Source organism: Ostrea edulis, chromosome 8 (genome assembly GCF_947568905.1).
Source record: "Ostrea edulis chromosome 8, xbOstEdul1.1, whole genome shotgun sequence".
NCBI classification, from domain to species: Eukaryota; Metazoa; Mollusca; class Bivalvia; order Ostreida; family Ostreidae; genus Ostrea; species Ostrea edulis.
Window position 1 is genome coordinate 48,946,140 of NC_079171.1, and position 22,575 is coordinate 48,968,714.

Consider the following 22,575-nt stretch of genomic DNA (forward strand, 5'->3'; position numbering starts at 1 on the left):
AACATAATTGTTATAATACCAATGAAATCTAGAAAGCAGGGTGCAATTATATAAATGGTACACACTTCTTAAAGAAATGAGTTACATTTAAAAAAAAAAAAAATCACGAGGTGATGGATTGCAACGCTTCATGCCAGCATAAGCCATTGTTCCACGCAATCCATAATATTCCTGCTCTGGCCATACACAACCATGACACAAACTCGACCAAAATTAAGATTCTCAATGGCTTATATCTTATATGAATATATACATACGCTCATCACAGCGAAGACCTTGATATCCCGGTAAACAGTTCAGACAGTGGCCCGTCATGGCGTCACACGTTTTCTCTAGACAACCCTCAGAGCACAGTTGGTCACAATTATCGCCATAGTATTTTGGGTCATGACACCCTGTTATAACCAAAGCGAATGTATAATATACACAGAGCATTAGTGGCTTCCTTTTTATCCCCCCCCCCCCTCGACTTAAGTCGGGAAGAGACAGGTTTCTTGTTTGTCTGTAGGATTAAAGTTCAACTTTACTTAAAACTTTTGAATGTTGAGTGATTTCCATATATCATGTGCAGAGGATGATTGAAGGAAGTTAGCCCCTGAGTTTTTTAGCACACCTGCGCAGGATGCTTCAACTAAGTATTTGTGACCAGCCATGAGATTTTGATTCCAAATGAAGAATTTATTAAAAATGAGATTTTCACTTTAAAATGACATACATGTATGCCTAATTGCGCATTGAACATTTTATGGTCTTATCTTGCATGGTTCCGGATATATGACGTCACGAATATGATATATATTGTGGTGTATAATTTCATTCATTTAGAAGTAACACTTGAAACTCAATGATACACACATGGTAATCAATTCTAAACAATGTTATGGTATTTATTAAGAACAAACACGTTTAACAATATTTTCTCTTAAGTATATCATACAGACCTTATCTTAACTAACAGTTACCATAAGAAACATTCCCAGTACAATACTGTCACCATAGCAACCATTACAATTATATAATTATAAATGTAAACTTATGTTTCTTGAACTTTCTCAGTAGGTAAAATTATGTACAGGTAGAAAAATATTAATTACATGCAGCGCTATTTTGCAATATATTTCAACTCAATAGATAATAACTACCAATATCCATGCACTCAAACTCCATCATTCTATCAAGGTTATACAATATCTATAAATAATACGGTGAAATATGGCGGCCTACTATCACATTAGATGTAAATGTAGAGAATTCTCTCTTACAATTTGATAATTATTCTTATTTGCTTCTACGGCTAGCATGCTAATTTTGTATTCTAAAACCAACTTATCATGATCTATTTTAAAACAAGTAAGAATGATAGCATACAGGTCTGAAAATTGTTGTAACATATTTTATTATAACTATGATCATTTAATCATGATTAGCATTATAATGTACAAGTAACAAGTTAACTTTGTGCAACTTTGACCAGTCAATGTTGTCAATGTATAATTGAATCCATTCAATGCAAGTTGCATTTTTCATCGCAATTAATAGGTTGACCAATATTTCACAGACGTACTAATTTGTTTAAAAAAATGAATAAAACTGATACATGTACTTTTTTCAAAGTATATACAGATGTAGTATGTACTGGGACTTATAACATTGTACATGTATGACATTTTGAAGTATGGAAATGCAGTGACGTAAACATTCAAAGCAATTTTCATAGGCAAAATCAAGTGTTATAATGTTTCCTTTTTTCTCCTGAAATGATAAGTCGCAATAAATTACTGTCGTATTTTAAATTATATTTAGCACTAAACAAATTAAATTTATAAGAATTCAGTTTAATTTTCTGTTTTCAGGCAAATTTATTTCCATAGACCTGATTTGAATTCGTTTTAATTTATGTAATGTATATAATCTTTCAATCGTGAGACAATAACTGATATTCAAGAATGTAAAATACTAAATTCCTATGCACAAATGACAAAGCTCCGACACTTCTTTGATGTTTTAAAGAAATGAGTGACCCAACTTTCTGACCATATTGTTAGTTGTTTGTTTAACATACCGTCGATAATTTTTTCACTCATATTGAGACGTCATCAGCTGTAGGTGAAGTACCATCAATTTAGACCTACACCCAGGGCCGTAACACTGGGGTTTTTAACGTGACAAAGTCAGCCACGACAGTATAAAGGTCATGTCCAAAAAAACGTGATTCTCACTTTTAAATACCGAGCGGTTGGAGAAGGAGCAATTTTACTGGTTCAATACTGATGCCATTGGTTCAAATGTATTACACATCTATTACTGAATCCTATCCAGTTGAAAAAAAGTGTCAATTCAAATTTTAAAAGGGTGTTGCAGGGATTGTATTGTAGGTGGAAGGATTTATTAATCGAAAAGTTCTAAATCTGCGTGATATTACAGTTTCTGGTTCACCTACTGTCTCCAATTTTTATAGTGTATTTCACTTTTATAATTCATGATACATGAAGTTAAGACTTGGAACTATATATTAAATATTGTAATTTATTGATTTGGTTGATATCTTTCGAAAGAGAACACCGATTCTTAAAGAAGTTTAATTTAATTTACTCGAAATTTTGTATAAAAATTCAATATTTTCGCCAATAATTAAAAAATTTGGTCTCTAACCTCCACCGTTTTTAAGTTCCATTTTAAATTTTAAGACAAGACCTTAAAATTATGTAAAGTTTTAGAAATTGACATCACTCCTAATTTTTGAAACTCTCAAATTTGATATCATGATTTTTTTTTTCGTACGACCAAGTGCAAAAAGAATATTATTTATTTCCATCACTTGTATCAAACTTTTTATATCCGTATTTGAAAACCATTTTATTAATTTCACCTTATCAAAAAGGACAGAAAACACTAAAAATTACATATTTCAAGCTTTATGAATTCTGTAAAATCTAGGAGCGTCCGGGGCCTTCGCTCCCTGGAAATCCACCAGGGCTTTGTCCTGGATCCACTGGGAGGCACAAGCACCATGCCTCATAAAAAATTACACCCCCTAACCGCAACTTTTTAATGGTAAGAGATTACGTTCTTAAATTTTAATCCCATAGGGAACAAGGTTAGAATCTAACCTCCACTGCTTTTAAGTTCCATTTTAAATTTTAAGACAATACCTTAAAATTATGTGAAGTTTTAGAAATTGACATTACTCCTAATTTTTGAAACTCTCATATTTGATATCATGATTTTTTTCTACGACCAAGTGCAAAAACAGTACCCGCAGTACCCTTTGCTTGTCGTAAGAGGCGACTAAATGGGGATGAGACTGCTAAAACCGAGGTCCAGTGTCACACAGCAGGTGTAGCACGATGAAGATTCCTCCCTGCTTACGACAAGGAAGGAGTATTGAGGACCTATTCTAACCCGGATTCCCACGAGTCTATAATGAAAAAAAAATATCTATAATTTGTATTCGTATGATTAATACAAAACTCGGGTTCAAGCATCTCTGAATACAATTCATTGGAATGTATGTGTGGGGAAAAAAACTTAAAGCAGTATAAACTGGATTGACTCACCATAAACTTCCACTTCACACAGTTCATTATATGCGTGTTGTGAGTAATAACTAGGATAGTTAACGCCCGGCTTCCGCTCGTTGTAGTAGATAACATATCGTCCATGAACAGAACAGCTTATTAACTGATTCTCTATCGGTGTGCCGGTCACATTCTGTATCTCATGGAAACAAAGATGGCCATCATCCTTTGACGTAGTGTTGGACACGTAAAGGAAAAATCCAACAAACCGACTTGAAAAGGAACCGGGATCTAAAATCACATTAAGTTTTGTTAAAACAATATTCAATGTATCCGTTAACGCAAAAACATCACCCGAAGGGTCACCACGACGAAGAAAAAAATATGAAGATAAATGTAGCGATCTGGTTCAAGGTTCTTTCCCGGGTGATGCCAGTTTGTAATATTATCTTTTTCGGTTTGACCGTTGAGTTGAGCGAATACCCCTTACATCTTGAAACAACAACCTCAGACATTTGATCCGCCAATATATTTAAAGCAATATAAGTTGTAAATAAATTGGAAAAATAAGATAACAACTATTCAACATATATGTGGTTGAATTTATATAACTTTATAAAATCGTAGTGAATCTGTAGCAATAAATCCGTCAAATCACCAGAATATATCGATTCATGAATCATTGTCATCCTGTCAGTAATTCCTGCTGGTAATTTCCGATGTCCATTGACCTCGGAGGTCACCAGTTCGAAAAAAAAAAGCGAAAACGAGGCACTGGGCACGTGTCAGATCTGTAAACAATTTAAAATGCCAATTTTATAGATAATTCACTTTCAAAACTTCATTTCGGTGGCACATTTGCATAGTTATTACTTTCTTACACTTATAGTACTTCTTGTCATTCATGAAACGATGTAATATTTTAAACAAACGAACGAACCGATTACAAGATATTCCTGGAACGGTATATACATATGTATACTGATAAAAACGAAACGATAGAATTAAGTGAAAATTGACAAACATGTTCCCGGTTATTTAGGAGAAGGTTGGTTTTTTTAAGGACACGGGCCATAGTTGTGTGAGTAGATTTAGAGCCACATACCCAGATGAAACACAACTAACCAGGCTAGGATGATTATTTTTCATTAACATATTCAACCACCACTGCAGTATTTGTATAATGACATGGTGTTGTGTGTTTGTCTGTTCATCCTTCACCACATTATGGGAAAGATAAAAATAGTAAGAATATGACTAGGATAATCAAGTGTGGTACATATGTTCATAATGAAAGGTGAAGATATGAACAGTGATCGATGCAAGGTGAAGATAATGAACAGTGATCAATCTCATAACTCCTACAAGCAATACAAAATAGATAATTGGGCAAACACGGACCCCTGGACACACCAGAGGTGGGATCAGGTGCCTAGGAGGAGTAAGCATCCCCTGTTGACCTGTCACACCCGCCGTGAGCCCCATATCCTGAATACCTCCTTTCAGGAATACTAAATAAATAGTTGGGCAAACAGGGACCCCCTGATACACCAAAAGTGGGATCATGTGCCTAAAAGGAGCACGCACCCACGGGCACAGCAGCTGTGAGCCCTATATCTTGATCAGGTAAACTGAGTAACCCGTAGTCAAAATCGGTGAACGTGTCAAGAACGGTCTCCCAGTCGATAAGAAGCACGTCAGACAGAATTTAACCCAAATGATAGGTTGCATGAGCAAATCATTATAACGAGATAGAATTAGAGAAATGCTGACTCTAGATGAGATTAATGAAACCCCTGTATAATCAACTCGTTTGTCAGTAGCTTGCCTCGATTTAAAACTGACCATACGCAGAGCAAGCTCTTTCGTATAGAATCAGTTGAGAGATATAAACATCATATGCAGGTGAATGTGATAATGATATATTGTGAAAGAAATATACCTCATTTGGAACCGCCGCGGCTGGCTAGAGATAGAGCGTTTGACCCGCATGCAAACAAGATATAATCAATCAATCAGTTTGCTTGCTCAGAGATTTATGTCATATTCCCATGGATAATTATGAAGGAAAACAGTACCATAAGTCTATGATCGTCCGACCTAATATACATTTACATATTCCGTTACCATGGTGTTTGTATCAAGTATATATTTTCAAAGAAATACTTTTGTCTTTCAGATATTGGTGTGTTAAAAATCTTTAGTTTGATATTCACCAAAGTCACCTAAAATGTATTATGGTATTACAAAAAGTACCACAAGAACACCGACAGGGCAGATTTTAACCGATGAATGTTTTTCTTTGATTTCTAATACAATTCTAAATATATTGGACGGTGTTTTCTGTAACGGGAGAGGTGCTCTTCTGATATGTAAAAGTGGTTTAATTTCTATACAAAAGACATCGAACTATTATTCAATAAGCAAAAACTACAGATACATCAAAAACTATCAAAACACTTGCGTAATTTTAACCATAACCCCACAGTGATTCAATGAGAAGGTGAAGATAACGAACAGTTATTTCACGTATTAATCTCATAACGCCTACACGGAATACAAAATGGTTGTTGCTAAACCTCGGACCGGACAACGGAACGGCAACCAACGGAAAATATTGTATGCAATAATGTTATGAGAAGGTCAGCATTTTGTAAAACCAAAAAGCTTATTATAGACAAGGGAAGCAACATTTACAGAGAAAACGGAAAGCCATCCAAAGAATCCACCGTTCATATTCTTCATATTAATGCATGTGTATTTCAAAACCATTAACTTACTATGCAAAGTATTAAGTAAAGGATTTAAGCCAGAAACCGTCCATTCTGTGAGAGAAAGAACTGATCGAGGCCCGTAGGGCCGAGATCAGTTCGTTTTCTCACAGAATAGACATTTTGAGGCTTATATCCTACTTAAAACATTACATCTTTTGTTCTAAGAATGGACAGACTCAGGTAAACCCATTCGCAATGATAATTATGATTAAAGCTATTTCGAATAGTCTGACAATATAACCAGTCTTGTGTAGAATTCTGTTTCTTTTGTTCACTTGTTAGACAGTGTCTTCTACTGCAGGTTTTATATTCACTCTTTCTATAGTACTGAACCATATCAACATGTCTCATCTGATGGGAAAGCATTTTCATTGCACAATCAAAATTTAAGGATTCCAGTGAAAGTACTGCAAATACTCTGGATATGGAGGGTGAGAAAGTTATGGGGCCAGATATTTATCTGAAAAACATTGTGTTTTTCGAATATTTGGATGAGGAAATAATTAACGCCAGCCAAAAGAACCCAAATACACCTATCTCGTGAAATGAAATTATTGATGAAAGCGAAAATAATAATTCAGAATTAGGATATGCTAATTAAGAAAACATAAAAAAGCGTTGTGAAGAAGTTTCGGAATGTGCCTCTGAATCCATCGAAATTCAAATACAGTATGGAAATACATGTATGACTTTCAAATTCAAGTTTTGATGCGATATAGTAATGGCCAATGGAATTAAAAAATTGTGAATCTTACGAGATGAAGCAGATAATTTTACTAAAGGAAAATATCGTTTTTCTTTTAGTGTTTCAGTGATTTTTCCAATATCTGTTTTGATTCTTTCTTGTGGGGAATTTAAAATTAAATTTGTATCTCTTTGACAAATGCATTGTCTTTCTCTTATTTTCAGCCTACCTGTAGATGTTTAATAAGTTATTGGGTTTACCTGACACTGTCCAATAAGTTGACAATTACTGTCCATTATTTTTAACAACGGACAGTATCTGTCCATTCTTAAAAATAATGGACAGCAACTGTCAACTTATTGAACACCTACAGGTAACCTTTGCACTACAAGAGGACTTTCTTCTATATACAAGCCTAAAAAGACAAAGAATTGCGTAACAAAAATGTTTTAAGCATTGAGTACCATCCATCTTTCTCGGGTTTGTCATGTTCTGCCCCCCCCCCCCCCCCCCCCCCCCCGATTATTACAGTCTGTTGTTTCAGAATCAAGAAGAAAAGTAAACATACTGAAAAAGAATTGACTTACAATTTAACCCCTTTCAAATTTTATTACTTTATTCTGACTGTTCCCCCCCCCACCCCGCCCCCCGCGAAAACAAAATTGTGAAAAATTAAATAATGTTTTGAATAATTATTCCCAAACATTGCCTTTTTAAATGTAATTTGCTTTTAATCAAACTAGATATTTTAAAGATCATTGAATTTGAATTTAGCTCTACACGTGGTATTACATACATTTAAATTATGTGCCACATCAAATTTTAAAGCGAAAGAGTCCGATGTGTTTAAAGGGTTTGCTTCAATTGGTATGAATTGATGAGAAAGTTCGTACATTTACCGATATCCTGCATATTAGTGTTAAACCCGAAGAGATACAGCGGGAAAGAAAGACTGAAACAGAATCAATGAAAACTAAGATGATTTTTACGATCCATAGTAAAAAATTGGTTTGTTGTATAGTGTTTAACTTCACGCTCCAGAATTTTTCACTCATATGGAGAGACGCCACCACTGCTGGTGAAGGGCTGCATAATTATGGCCCATGGCCATTGAGTAGGGAGGGATATTTATCGTGCCACGCCTGCTGTGAAGCGGGGCCTGTTTTGTGGTCTCCTCCGAAGGACCGCCCCCATGTTGCCACCTCTTACGAATAGCAATGCAATGCTGACGTCTGAGCGAAAAATTCTCGAGAGGTACGTTAAACAATATACCATCAATCATAAATTCTTATACAGACGTTTAACCTCGCTTAATCAATTTATAATACAGAATATTAAGATAAAATTGTTATACCGCTTGTAAACAAATTCCGAAAAGTTTTGTTTCCAATCAACATAAAGCATTTCCCCGATAGTTTGTGTTATCAAAGATACATTAATCTATCTAATATTTAAATACCGTTTCGTTTTCCGCTCCCCGTTTTAGCAACACCCATTCAAAATAGCCACAGACCCCTGGATTTAGGATAGGTGGGCTGGAGTGCCTGGGAGGAGTAAGCACCCCGTAGTGTTGAACAAAACGGGCAATCCTTCTTGAATAAGCATGTTTACCTACAGCTAAGTAACAAATCGATATCGGTGAAGAAATCTGGAATGGAAGTAAATGAAAAACGAAAAAGAAAGATTCGTAGGTTTCTGGAATATTTCAAAGCTAAATATATACTTTTAGATAAGGTGTCCTTAACATTATAAATCATCCGACTTAAACAATTATACGTGTTAATATAATTGTGGTATTTCACTTGGCGACATATGGAGAATAAAGAAATTACCTGTATTACACGTATTAACATGTACCTGTCCCTACTTGACCAATGTTGATCGCATTAAAAGAGTAAATCCACTGTAAAAAGACAGCTTCTTGTGAATCATTATGTTATGCCCTTACTTGGACTATTGTCAGTCCTGTAATAGATGCTGATGACGCTGATGCTGACCACGCCCCCCAGGTCCACTCTCCACGTCGCCGTTGGTTCATCATTCGCAGATATGGTACATTGGTTTCCTCCTGATGAGCGGTCAATGTATTTTCCGTCAACCGCCTTCGCAGCTCCCCACTCCGTTTCTTTACCATGATAATCATGTGACTGCCATGCTGGTCTTTGTAGTGCTAGATTTTCTTTAGATAATAACAAGATGTGTTTGTGAAAACACTGATGTCCTTACATTACAATAATGGAACTGTAAGGCATTGTAGTTGAAAATTTTGTAACGATACTGAGAATATGAAATAATTTTACTTTGTCCACCATTCAATCAGATTACTTCACAAAAATCCAATCGTGATCAAATCATAACGTATTAACATTTCCGTGAATTACTTTCATAGTAGGTCATATATCAATTCCAAGGTCAGAGGATTAATAAATGGTACCAATGGAGAGGTCTTCTCACAGGAAATGCAACTGCTATATATGAAAACAGTACCTTGCGGTTTAAAAGAAAAGGCGTTAAATAGGATTGTCTAAATTAGGTCAAATGATAAATCAAATGTCACGAGGTCAAAAATGTTAGCACCCATGGAATGGTCTTGCTACAAGGAATGAACATACCAAATATGAAATCTATGACAAAGGTTATTATTATTTTTTTTTTTTTGGAAAATTTCAAAAATTAGGTCAATGTCACCAAATTTCGTATCGTTGTAAATATCTTATCACATAAATGCACACGCTTAATATAAAATAGCACCTTTTACAATTTGAAATATATAAAATGTATTCGATAACTCAGTGGCATATTTGCGAAGATGTCTCAGCGGTAAAGCGTTCACTTCGTAACCGGGAGGTCATGAGTTCGAGCCCTACTCGTGCCACTGCCGCGTCAAACCTAAGACATTAAAATATATAGTGGTTACATGTACCCCTTCGCAAATTTTACAGCATTTAGAAGTGAGAACCACGAGTCTCTCAGATATGACCTTATCAACGGAGGTCTCGTGTCGGGACCAAGCATTAACACGACCAAGAACCCTTACTACTACGGCCCCGAGCGATAAGCATAGGCCTAAATATGTGGTTCTTCGCCTACAGCTGGTGACGTTTCAATAGGTGGCCGAGTGGTTAGGCCGTCAGACTCTCGACCGAAAGGTCGTGGGTTCGAGTCCTTGTTAGATATTGTTAGAATGTTAGTGCTCTAGCGATTGTAATGGCAGCTTGCACTATATGCTTCCTAGGACGCTGAGAAAGTTCTAGATTGATATAAGGTCTGCCGGGGTAATAATGTACATTGCTTATTGTAAAGCGCTTTGAGCAGCATACGCTGGATAAGGCGCTATATAAAACCAATGATTATTATTATTATTAATAGGAGTGGAAAATTCTCAACGAGACGTAACACAATCAATCTAAAAGTAGTGAAGGGTCAATGCTAAAGTCAAAGCTGTAATTGGAAAGATCTTGCCATGATATATACATGTACACATATCGCATATGAAGGTTCTACTTCTTAAGGTGTAAAAGATATGACCAAGGTTAAGGGTTTTGCCACAGACAGACGGGTAAGCCAAAAATCAAATGGCCCCCGAATCGTCGATTCCGGGGCATATATATTAGATAATTTGAACATAATTCAATAATCAGATATCATACAACAATGGACCACAGTCAGAAAGTACCGAATGCGGATCTCTCGATCATGAAAAATGATCAAAATTCAATACTGATCATCTTAATTTTGCCCAATGAAACTTTATGTACTTAGTTTTGAAATCATAATCATAGTTGAGGAATCCTCACTAGCGGTATAGTAAATACCGAAAATAGATTTGATTTCTAGAATTCCATGTATTTTCAGTCCATATTTGGATTTCATTCATGAAATCCATATGGTTGTCAGGCCTTGCCTTGCGAAAAAATGGTATAGATAAACCAATTTATTTAATGGAAGTTGAACTGAATGATTTTATAGTTTGGACGAAAGGTGTCCATTATGTTATTTTGCATTTCTAAGATTTTTGAACAAGTTCCATAACATTCTAGATTAATTCTATTCGCAGTTTTTTCTCTGAATAAATCTATAATCAAAAGATTCAACCAAAACACGATTCAAGAACAGAAATGGCCGGGTTGCTTTGAAATATCTCATATTGTCTTATGATAGAGACCACGGTACAAAACATACTGGACATATGGTATATTAAACAGAAGCACTTTTAAAATGTCACATCTATATATTAAATGCTTTGATGACATCTACATGTGTGATGTAGAAGTTCTGAAAAATGTCAAGTAAAAGCTGTGAGAGGAGCTGGTTGCAAAAAGTGGGTGTCATGCTTAAAATGACAAACTTCAACTTAAACAGCTGTGCAAGGTCTGCAGGATGTAAAATACAGAAAGCCAAGACATGCTTAAAAAGGACACAGTTCAACTGCATGTATGTTTTTTTTTTGTAAAACAAAATCTCCCCCGTATTATTCTAAAGTGATTTTGGGGACATGCAATGGTCAGATATTAAAGAAATAAGTCGAAACCAAAAAAAAAATAAATAAATAATAAACCACCATGCTAGTCAACCCCCCCCCCCTCTTTCGCTATCGTGAAAACCATTTCAGACATAATATACTGTGTGACATATCATCTAAGCGTTTTCATTATCACGAGCTTAGGCACATATACACGTACGAACACGGCGGTGAAGCTTTCTTGACAAGCTATAAGTTTCGTTAATTTGATAAAATAAATTGCTTGATTGTTCCCACATCTTATAATAAAACGGTTATGATATAAGATTGAAATGAGCCCAGTAGCGAAGGACGAACCCCTGAACCCCTCCCTTGAACAATTTTGAAGTTTGAACAAAAGGAAATATTTTGGTTTTGTTTTTCATTGATCAAGAAAGTCAAACGTGGTCAACTTTACTTTACAGTGTAATTGTCCATCTCTCTCTCTCTCTCTCTCTCTCTCTCTCTCTCTCTCTCTCTCTCTCTCTCCATTTCCTACTTGTAGATATTAGTAGTTAACATAAACAATGTTGATTATACACTTAGACAATATGACTGAACCCTGTAAATTGGATTCATTAGTTATATGATATAATTGACTAATTATTTTTTTTACTAAATACACTGCACATTAAGCATATCGCTTCCTAGAAGGAACTACCACTTGTATGGGACACAATCAAACTGCATCAGAATCATTACAAAGTTACCGCTCCAAAAAAGAAATACTGTAAATCTGGGGGGGGGGGGGGGGTTGCTGTCGATTAATATTTACCGTTTCTGCGAGTCAGTTGGATTCGCAAAAATGTTGTACTCAAAAATAACTCTACCGTAAAAAAAATATTCTAGATCCACCAATTCAATGAGTCATTTGTATTAGACATTTGAAATAGAACAAGTTGATTTTATGAAATATACACGTTCACGTTGTTTCGACTGTCCTATACCGTAGATAGTTTGTTATATTGTAACGCTCGGCATTACTTTTAAAAACTACAAAAAGACATAATTAAATTTTGTAATTTAGTTTTCAATGCACCCACGCCTAGCGAGGGTCTTTAACAGTATGTAAACAAATGTCTGCTGGGTTGACAGAACTGAATTAATGACATAAATTCGTACGATGGAATTTATTTGTCGATTTATTTTTAGCTCGAGCATAAATTCGCAAAAATAAAAAAACACAAAAATGAATATATAGGCTTTTTATTAAAAAATCGCGCAAATAAATCGACGCAAAAATATCCAGATTTACGGTATATGTTTTAAAGTGAAAATTTGTCACTGGTTCAAGATAAAATGTCTCCTAAGCTACTTTTTGCTGATAGTAGATGTAGCCGTTTCTTCCATGCAAAGTTGCGTAAGGCACGGATATGAAGTATCCCGCATAGCCTATTGTTCAAGATAGGGGTGTATAAATATTTGTGATTTACTTAGAATCATTTCTGAAAACACGCTTATTCAACAGTTTGAATACGGTGATTATGTCCTCATTTTCTATGCTGCTTGATTTCATAACTGATAAAGTCATTACCTTGATATAGGTCGGCTAGTTGTATTGTATATTATAACCTTATTTATTTCAGTCATTGAAATAGTAAATCGCAATTTTACAGCAACATTTTTCGACATCAACATGACATCTAGTATTGCTTTAGAATAATATATCACCATAAATGATTTTGTTATATAATAAGTGCCCGCACAAAGATTGTTTTCCTTAAAACATCGCTTATGTCTTGCAATACTTTATTGGTTTTATTTTACAGTGAATTGCCGAAACAAAAGTTATCTTTTAAGATCTACACAATAGTGTGTTTATGATTGACATGTAAATTTACTCATATTGAAGTGTTTGGGTTTTTTTCCTGGAAAGCAAATACATGTACTTGATAAAGAATTGGAGAAAGTGAGATACAGTGTGTAGTTTACCATATGCCCTTGTGCGTATTAAAAACAGCATACACTGGAAAATGATAAGTATCATTGTCACATTTCCTCACTCGGGAAAATTATCTGTCTTCTTCCTGAAATTCAAAATAGCTCAATGAGTCGCAAGGGAGGCAAAACATGATCACGTTGGACACTAATTCAAAGCGTTTGTTCCCTTAAATCGGGCATTCAAACCTTAAACATAATGCATTTATCATTAATAATTCAAATGTCTAAGGAAGGTCAATATCATTTTCACCAAGCCAAACATTGTCAGAAAATTGTGAGGGACAGATTTTAAGTCTATGATTTGGAGTAACAAATACAAGAGAGTTAATCAGATATTTTGATTGACACTACCATACAGATAATTAATGTAAATACTTACTTAGCATAAACAAAAAGTTTGTTTGCGATTTACGTTCATATTAAAGGACACATCGCATGTTTCTAAACTTTTTAATCTATTCAGCAAAATTAATTCATTTCATGCCTAAAAGTACTTTACATGTGTTTTAAATGAAACAGTTTGCGTGGTTTTCGAGTTTGAAGGCGATTAAATTCAAAATCTTGCGATATATGCTTATCATGCTTGATGCATATTCGATTTGTACATGGTGAGTACGGATTGTCACGGACTTTCACGGATTGACAATCCGGCGCCTCATCCGTACATGTTTAAAAAGGGCTTTACTTAATGATGCATTTTTCACAACAGCTATAGATACAGTTGTGTATATGTTATTCAGCTGAAAGTATTTCAGACCGTGCAACTAATGCTTTATACAGATCTCATTCAGTAGCCTTACCTGATGACGGGGAATTTATCAAAGCGCAAGATCCGCTCCGTCCGGTACACCTTCAACTAGGAAGTTTAATTTGGCACATGTCTGATATGATAAGACAGTGACCCCTTTATCGATCGAATACGTAATACAAAACGCACGTCTCGGGTATACCTGACACTAAGAGTGACCGATAACATAGAGGTCAATTTATTTCAGCAATACACTTGGCCTCCTTTCGATTCCTACAACGGAAGATCTATCCGTTATCATGCTGTTCCTTCTTTCTCTCATTTCTATTAGGCTGTGGAAACGTATTAAACTAACGGTTTATCCTAGATTCATGCGGGTGGAATCATTAAAATTAACGCCTCAGCGTTTATTTTTTTAAAACAACATTTCTCGACCTTGGAGGTTAACTTACACAATACACGAAAACGCTACTTTTTTTCCCTTAAATAATCATCATGCTTCGTAAGATGGAAAAGGTCCTCTGGTTATTTGCTTGTAAGAGATGTTTAATCTGCAATTCGTTAATAAAAAATGCGTTGATTTTCTATTTCAAATGTGACATCTCCAGAGATGACAGGGTTATGAATGTATCAAGTATCATTTTGCCAAAAATGATTAATTACATTTTAATAATAAGTGTAAACATTAATCAGTACTTCTGTTTTTGGTGCTAGTGTATATTGTACACTTTATATACCCTTCGGATTGAAGTCCTATTTGGGATTTTTAAAGATTCTCTTTTTACATTGCATATCTTAATGTTTACACAAATGTTTTAGGTCAACAGAGTCATTCAGGAGACCTAATGTCGATTACCTTCGTCCGTTGTCGTGCGTCGTCCGTTAACAATTTTAACTTTTTAATTTCTTAAAATCTACTCTGCCAATTGTTACCATTTTTTTTGTATTTTTTTTCCAATTTGATAATCTTTTATTATCACACAACAACAACAATATGAAAGAATATACATGTACGTACAATAATAGCAAATTGATTGTTCTGACATATCATTTGATACATATATTCATAAGAAAATTCGAACTGTCATGCATATTATAGATTATCAGTCTTCAAATTAAAAGTTATATATTGATGGACAACACACATACATGTATACAGAATGGAATATATATATATATATATAAAACGCCTCACGTAGAATACAGTCCATTCACAACCCCCATGGCAGTACTACAGGAGGACAGGTCTCCTCCTTGTAGTTGGAAGAAAAACATTTATAAGCATATCGACAATTCATAAAACAGTTTCACATTTAACCTAATTTCTTATAATTTCAAAGTAATATAAAATATTGTTTTTATCATTTTTGGTATGATGCATCTCTAGGATAAGAAGAATAGAATATATATTCTGAAATTAATGGCAGGTCTCGTGGATGGGGCAAAATATGCTAAAATGGACATATTTTCAAAGGTATTCTTCTTTAATCCCATAAATGTGGCAGAACAACTAGATGCATGGTTATGATGTCCATGAAGCCCTCTATCACAATTGTGAAATTCATAGCTCCCGTATCAGGGGTTAAGACCCCAGGGCAGGGCCAATGCGGCCATATAGTGGAAATGTATTAGATTTTAGAAAATCTTCTCTACTCCAATATATATTCCAGACAAACTAAATACATAATTAGGATGTCCATAAAGCCCTCTGCATCGATTGTAAAATTCATGCCCTCTGGGTCAGGGGTTCAGACCCAGGGTGGGGTCAACATGGCCGTATAGAGAGAAATGTATTAAATCAGAGAAAATCTTCTCTGTTCCCATATATATTTGAGAAAAACTAAATGCATGAATATGATGATCATCAAGCTTTATACTCAAATTATGAAATTCATGGCTCATGGGTCAGTGGTTGAGGCCCATAGGTATGACCAATATCTCCATATATATAGGTATACGAAAAGAAATGAATTCATTTTTGAATTTACAGTTTGTTGAAAAACTTATTTTTATCGCGCTGTTGATGGTTTAAATGTTGCAGCCACATTTTCATTGTTGTACTTTTTATAAATTATCTCAAGAATACATACATTACAATCATTTATTATGACAGTTGTACATGTACATTAGAAAACACGAAGAAGGAATATTGTAAATATGCCTTTAATTGATATATACGTAAAATCATCGGCATAATAAAATCGTTATATATGCTTACGCCTCGCCCAATGTGATTTTTAAGGACCCCTATATATCCGTATTACCCCTCTAAGTGTCTACATAAATAATAATAGAGTTCAATTAATTTTTCCAGCAGCTTCGGTATAATGGTGAAGTTCATCGTACATGTTCGACTTGTCTTTGTCTCCGAGTTCTGCATACGGGGATCCAACCCTGTTATATAATAATACACGTGACACACGATGCTGAATGAATTGCAAGTCATGCTATATGGGTCATGTACTAGGACATGTAGTTTAATACAATTCCTGCTTATTCATTCAGCTCTTGAATATTGATTTCTGTGCTTACAAGAATTAATGCATACATACCGATCTGCACTGCTTGTTATATCTGAAAAAAAAGTGATTTCATATGTAATGTGAAACATATAAGGAATGAATATATAGTATTTGGAGACGACTGGAAAAAACCAATGGGCTGCGGGTAAAATATCTTCTAGAGTTGAAGTTTCAAGAAACCGGAAATCAGATTGTCAACCATTTTCATCAGATATAGCTATCTTCAGCGACTAAGGCATCAAAGTCGTGTTTTTGTTTAAAATTCCAAATTAAGGATAATATGCAAGTTGGTGAAGAAGAAAGTCTCTATTTTTCAGTGTATCAGTTTATGTCATTTAGATAAGAAAGTGCAGAATTTACAAACATCATGATCATTGATTGTCTTTCTTATTTCACAAATCCTATAAAGAATAAAAATCAAGAGTTGGGGAAACATAGATTCCAAGAAACACCAGAAGTGGGACCATGTGCTTAGATGGATTAAGCGTCCCCTATTGACTGACACACCCTGCTAGTAACTGAAACACGTCAGAGAACTTTTTAAGCAATGAGAGGTTGAATTTGCAAATGAGATAATACCTTAGAATTTATGAAATACAGACTTTAAACGAAACCCATGTAACACGAACTCACAGGTCGGTAGCCTGCTCCGTTTAAGAAATGATCATACGTGGAACATGTCATCGCGTATCAAATCAGTTGATAAGCATTAACACTACATGTAAGTTTGAATGGAATATTTCTACAATAATATGAGAAACTGACGATGGAGACGTTTGTCATAAAATTGAATTTATGAAAGTATCCTAAAATGAAGCAGGTTGAAAGATGCTGTGATGTCTTTCATTGCGAGTTATCAATATATGGTTTTGCTAAAACGTCGTGAAGATATTTAAACGGTATGTTAAAAGTCGAATCAATATACATGTGTTGTATTCTGCTGATAAAGAAGATTTCTACCTGAGACATGAACTGCTCCAGGTTGACTTTCGAAGTTTTCTTTTAATCTGGAATTGGTAATAGACGTTCCATTATATATCCGGAAAATTGTCAGTTTATTATACAGTTACACAATACCGATATAAATACATAATTAAATATAATTACCCTCTCTGTTTATACTTGGCTAAAACAGCAACAAAATAAAAAAATAAATCATGTGTATTATACAGACATATAAAAGATAGAAACCCCAATGCATGCGGACATTTTGACTTTTTTTTATTATTATTTACAATAGTAACGATGAAGAAATAAATTAGACTATAGTGTGGCTTTGTATTAAAATCATTTTTTGCTATACTTTTAACAGCGCTTTGAGATATATCTTCAGTTCTTTTTCTTTTGCGATTTTACGTTTACTTTTTTTTTTTTTTTTTTTTTTTACACATTTACATTCCTTAAAATGAAAACAACCATCTCAATGAATTCCATGCACTTTATATACTCACTCTGATTTCTCTTCCATATCAGGAAATTCACGGCACTTCCGGCGATCACAACGAAAACGGATATTACCAGGCCTACTATGAAGACGGTGTTATCGTCTGCAGTACATGTGGCTCTCGATATTGGCTTTTCTATAAAGATAATTAAATTGAACATCAAGAGCTAATATAAGGATATAATTCATATGTTTTATCAATTAGTGTACCGGAAAAGGCCGAGATGATGTAATAATAACAAACACTAATCTCACCCAAACACAAAAACCGGGAAAACAATTTAAACAATACAAGTCTTATTGGTTCTTGTTGGCATTGCATGTCTTCGATCGATTTTCGGCCAGGATACCTCACCAACTGTAAACAAAGTGCTACTGGACCTATACACGACGCTTAGAACCACGGGGGGGGGGGGGGGGGAATGTTGTCTATCGTAACAACGTCCAACAAACTCAGGTTTTTCTGCTACCAGACAATCAATTACAAACATCGAGTGATTGGTAAAGGAACAGCTTATGTCTGTATTTACGTCTAGCCCTCTCCCCCTGTTCACAAATAGACACAGCTTCTATTACGATCAAATCGTCACCGAAATGTGACACATCTTGAGAGAAACGTGGTTTTTAAAAGGATTTTCATGATCGGGAAATTCTATGCTCCCACCACACCACCACATCATTTTGAGCATGTATACATTAAAAATGGGTCAAATGTTGTCTGACGTGTTTCATATCGATTGATATACCGTTTTGGGCAGATTGATTTTGACTACTGACTACTCCGTTTGCCTGATCAAGATCAAGATATGGGGTTCAATGTGGATGTGACCTGTCGACAGGAGGTGCTTATTTCTCCTAGACACCCGATCCCACCTCTGACATATTCAGGGGTCCGTGTTTGCCCAACTCTCTATTGTGAATTGCTTATAGGGGTTATGAGATTGATCACTATTGGTTATCTTCGGCTTTCATTTATCACTGTTCGCTATCTTCATATCTCATGAAGCAGAACAGGATTGTTGCTAAGCGGGGTAATGTCATATTTATTGAAGGTTGGGTAGAAAAGTCATGATAATACAACAAACCTGGATCGTAGTGATATTTTTATGGTCGACGTAAAAGCGCAATACGGTCAGGAACGCCGTAAATTTAGCTACGCTTTTACCACGCCCACAACAAATCCTTTGTTACGTTTATGCTATACAAGAAGCGGAGTGCAAGCGTGATATGATAAGTAACAGCGTATGAATATTGTCGGGTAATTTTCTTAGTCTACGTAACATTATAATACGATTTTATGCCGTAGCAGAAACTAGTATGATCATTAGCTGGTTAGCGTTTGATCGTTGTGAAAACGTGTCAGGAGCGCTTTAAATGTGGAAAAATGGTAGCGCGGTCGTAATGAAGACTATCATTTGCAAAATTCCCTGTTCTCTAACTCCATCATGTTCCGATCCAATTTTTTCTTCTGACCGCATCTTGATTTGGTGATCGACATTATTGTGAGGTCGTAAAGCTTTGATGCGATCGTGGTAAGAACATGACTCAGCAAATGCTTTTAACCACAAACTATCACCACCTGAATGTATCCAAGAATGTATGTTAAAACTCATCATCCCTTGTTTTATTCATGCTTGCTTCTCCAAAGGTGAGAAAATAGACTTTGTTTTCTTGTTCACATGAAATGACTACAAATATACAAATAGTTGTTACCTTCAGTACCACAGAGAGGTCCGCTCCAACCCTCCCTACATCCTCCATCACATATCCCGGTGGTCCGGTCACAACTACCATTTCTACCACAGTACACCGTACAGCTGTTCTCACAATTGATACCGAAATATCCACTAGGACAGTCTGGTGAATTGAATTATATACGTTTCAGTGTAATTACTCCCAAGGTATACTATCTCAGTCTTGAATTTCTTTTGAAAGTATCTTTCATTTAACACTTCAATGTAGTGTATATTGCCCCCAATAAATTGTTATACATAGCAGATTGTGCAATAAAAGGGAACTAACTGTATTTTCTCAATTATTCCAAATTGTGTAATTTACTTCTAGTTATTTTCATGGTTTCTTGTCAAAGTTCGTTCTCTCGCAGTTAAAGTTATGCATGGCATAACTTTAGCTCTAACTTTGAGGTGTATATGGTGTAAAATTATACTCACTTTAGGTTTAATTTGGCGACATTATGGTGTAGCGTTATAGCTATTTTAGTTTCAAGTTTACGGTATATGTGTTGTATTTACTTTGTCTTTAATTTGTGGTATACATGATGCTATGTTTAATATAATATCTAAGTACGAAGCAAATGTAGAAAGCTATGTGGTGTCTTTTATTTCGAGTACATTGGGATGTGTTGAATCTATATATGGATGAAAATCATGATTGTTAATAGAAAACACGTTGTCGATGTATCTAAATATCGAGCTGAATGCCACTGTAAAATAGTTTCTATTGATATAGAAGCTTTGTAATAAACTCTATTTCATGAGATTATAGAAACAGGTCGGGTAAAAATGAGCAAAATTCGTGTTTATGTGAGTTCCAATATACTGTCGAAAAAATTGATCACTAAAATAAATGCACTGCATGCTTTTAACGTGTCTATTTGATACCGAATATATGTATACATGCAATCATGTGTATTATACGAGTATGTAAAACTCACTTTCTTCACAGTTCCCTCCCTGATATCCGGAAGAACAGCCATTCAAACACGTGCCGTTAATATGGTGACACTGTTCGTTGTCTAGACAGGGGCCGCACCTCTGTGTGCAGGCTGGGCCGTACATCCCACCATCACATTCTGGAAGACACCAATATCAAGTTAATGCCAGCATGTATACAACAAGGATATTCCCCAAAAGTTTGTTTTGCAGGAAGAAAACAATATCAAAGTAATTCATTAGAATGAAAGTAATTCATTTTTCCAAAAGTATGCTATCATATATATCTTGCGTATTAAATCAGTTGAGAGACGTAAGATCATAGGTAATTGATGTAAAACGGAGTAATCCGTAATCAAAATTAGTGTGTGAAGAGTGGTATTACAATTGATAAGAACACCTTAGACAACATTCGATCCAATGACAGTTTGTATTTCAAAATAAGATCAGTCTACCAAACATATAATTTGTGAAATGCTGGTTCGAATGAAACATTTCAAACACCGTGTACCTACACCATGTTTATCAATAGCCTCTTTCCAAAGTTGATAAAATCGCAGAATATGTTCTCGAGTATGAAATAAGTGATAATGGGTTGTTTTTAAATAAAGATGGGAAACTGAGGATTTATAAGCTAAATCATCCCGTGCGTTATAGAGTTCAGTTGTTGTTGCCGTCAGCATCTGTGTTTTGAAAAACATCCAGATATGAAACAGATGTGAGTGTTTGTGAGTATGATTTCTATTGAACGAGAAACTGTCTATGATATCAAAAACGTAGAAGTTCATTTAACGCGCAAATTTATTGCAAGACGTTCATAAGTCGTTTTGTGTGAATGGTGTTGGTTTGGGAACGTTTTTACAATTTCATATTTACTAATTGGTCTTTGGATATTTTACCTTTGATTTACATCACTCACATCTTGTAAATGTCGTAGCGCAGTGCTTTCGGGAGGATATAAGTCCATCTATACCGACACATCTTAGAGGATTTTAAAGACTAAATGGCAATATTTTTAAAATTTAAATCTCTATGCGCCCCAATTAGGGGGTAGATGTCACATGTTTTCAAAAATATAATTTTGAAATAGCTCGTTATCATTCTAAACGGTTTTAAACAAAAGTCATGATGAAGACAAAAAGATTAGGGACAAGGGTCATGAAGCGTATAATGAGTACTTTACAGCCTTGCAACACGTGTATCTAATATTTGTGATATTCAGAATATAAAATCTTATATATCTCGTGGAATGTATATAGTACTGATGCACAATACAGCATTTTAAACTGATTTAATCAATCTAATTAGTTTAATAGACTAGATATATAATATCAATGATATGATAATATACAAGAGCAGCCTTAAGCAGAGGAAATGAGGATTACTTGAATACGATGTTTTGAGAAAGAAATCAATATTTTTGTTCTCACCTAAGCACACTATACACAATACATAAATTTTATAAGTGGAAACTTACTTTTATCATTATTAATATATATATATATATATATATATATATAAAATATATATGGCTAAACATACACATTGTATACTTCGAGATCGTTAGTTAACAAGAAATCCAGTGGAATACACAGTCTTACATGGATGATAAGAGTTATTTGCCTGTTACCAGAAAGTAGGAGACCAATTGTGTGTAGATTGAAAATAGCAGTAGTAATACCAATGCGCATTTTTTGTTGATCATTTTATTATTGAAGATAAAAAACCAATTATTCACATTAAAAAGGATGTATCCGATGGAAAGGAGTG

At 34.8% G+C, this 22,575-nt stretch overlaps 2 protein-coding genes across 7 annotated transcripts in view; both read right to left on the reverse strand.

The window, feature by feature from the left end:
* LOC130049156 (coadhesin-like) overlaps positions 1–13,688 on the reverse strand; it is a 29,040-nt gene extending 15,352 nt beyond the window's left edge. The window contains exons 1-4 of the mRNA XM_056146367.1: positions 13,411–13,688; positions 8,926–9,156; positions 3,558–3,809; positions 258–395 (exon numbers count right to left, since the gene is read on the reverse strand). Coding sequence (XP_056002342.1) covers positions 258–395; positions 3,558–3,809; positions 8,926–9,156; positions 13,411–13,465 — 676 coding nt within the window. The 5' untranslated portion in view covers positions 13,466–13,688. The remainder of the gene's footprint in view (positions 1–257; positions 396–3,557; positions 3,810–8,925; positions 9,157–13,410) is intronic.
* A 1,443-nt stretch (positions 13,689–15,131) lies between these two features.
* Positions 15,132–22,575, reverse strand: part of LOC130049153 (multiple epidermal growth factor-like domains protein 10) — a 31,610-nt gene continuing 24,166 nt past the window's right edge. For 5 of the 6 annotated variants that reach the window (XM_056146364.1, XM_056146360.1, XM_056146362.1 and 2 more), the window contains 7 exons: positions 20,808–20,945; positions 19,847–19,990; positions 18,141–18,269; positions 17,797–17,815; positions 17,650–17,696; positions 16,720–16,741; positions 15,132–16,561 (listed from right to left, as the gene is read on the reverse strand). In XM_056146364.1, coding sequence (XP_056002339.1) covers positions 16,465–16,561; positions 16,720–16,741; positions 17,650–17,696; positions 17,797–17,815; positions 18,141–18,269; positions 19,847–19,990; positions 20,808–20,945 — 596 coding nt within the window. In that variant the 3' untranslated portion in view covers positions 15,132–16,464. The remainder of the gene's footprint in view (positions 16,562–16,719; positions 16,742–17,649; positions 17,697–17,796; positions 17,816–18,140; positions 18,270–19,846; positions 19,991–20,807; positions 20,946–22,575) is intronic. The other variant, XR_008797658.1, reaches the window with a different exon arrangement.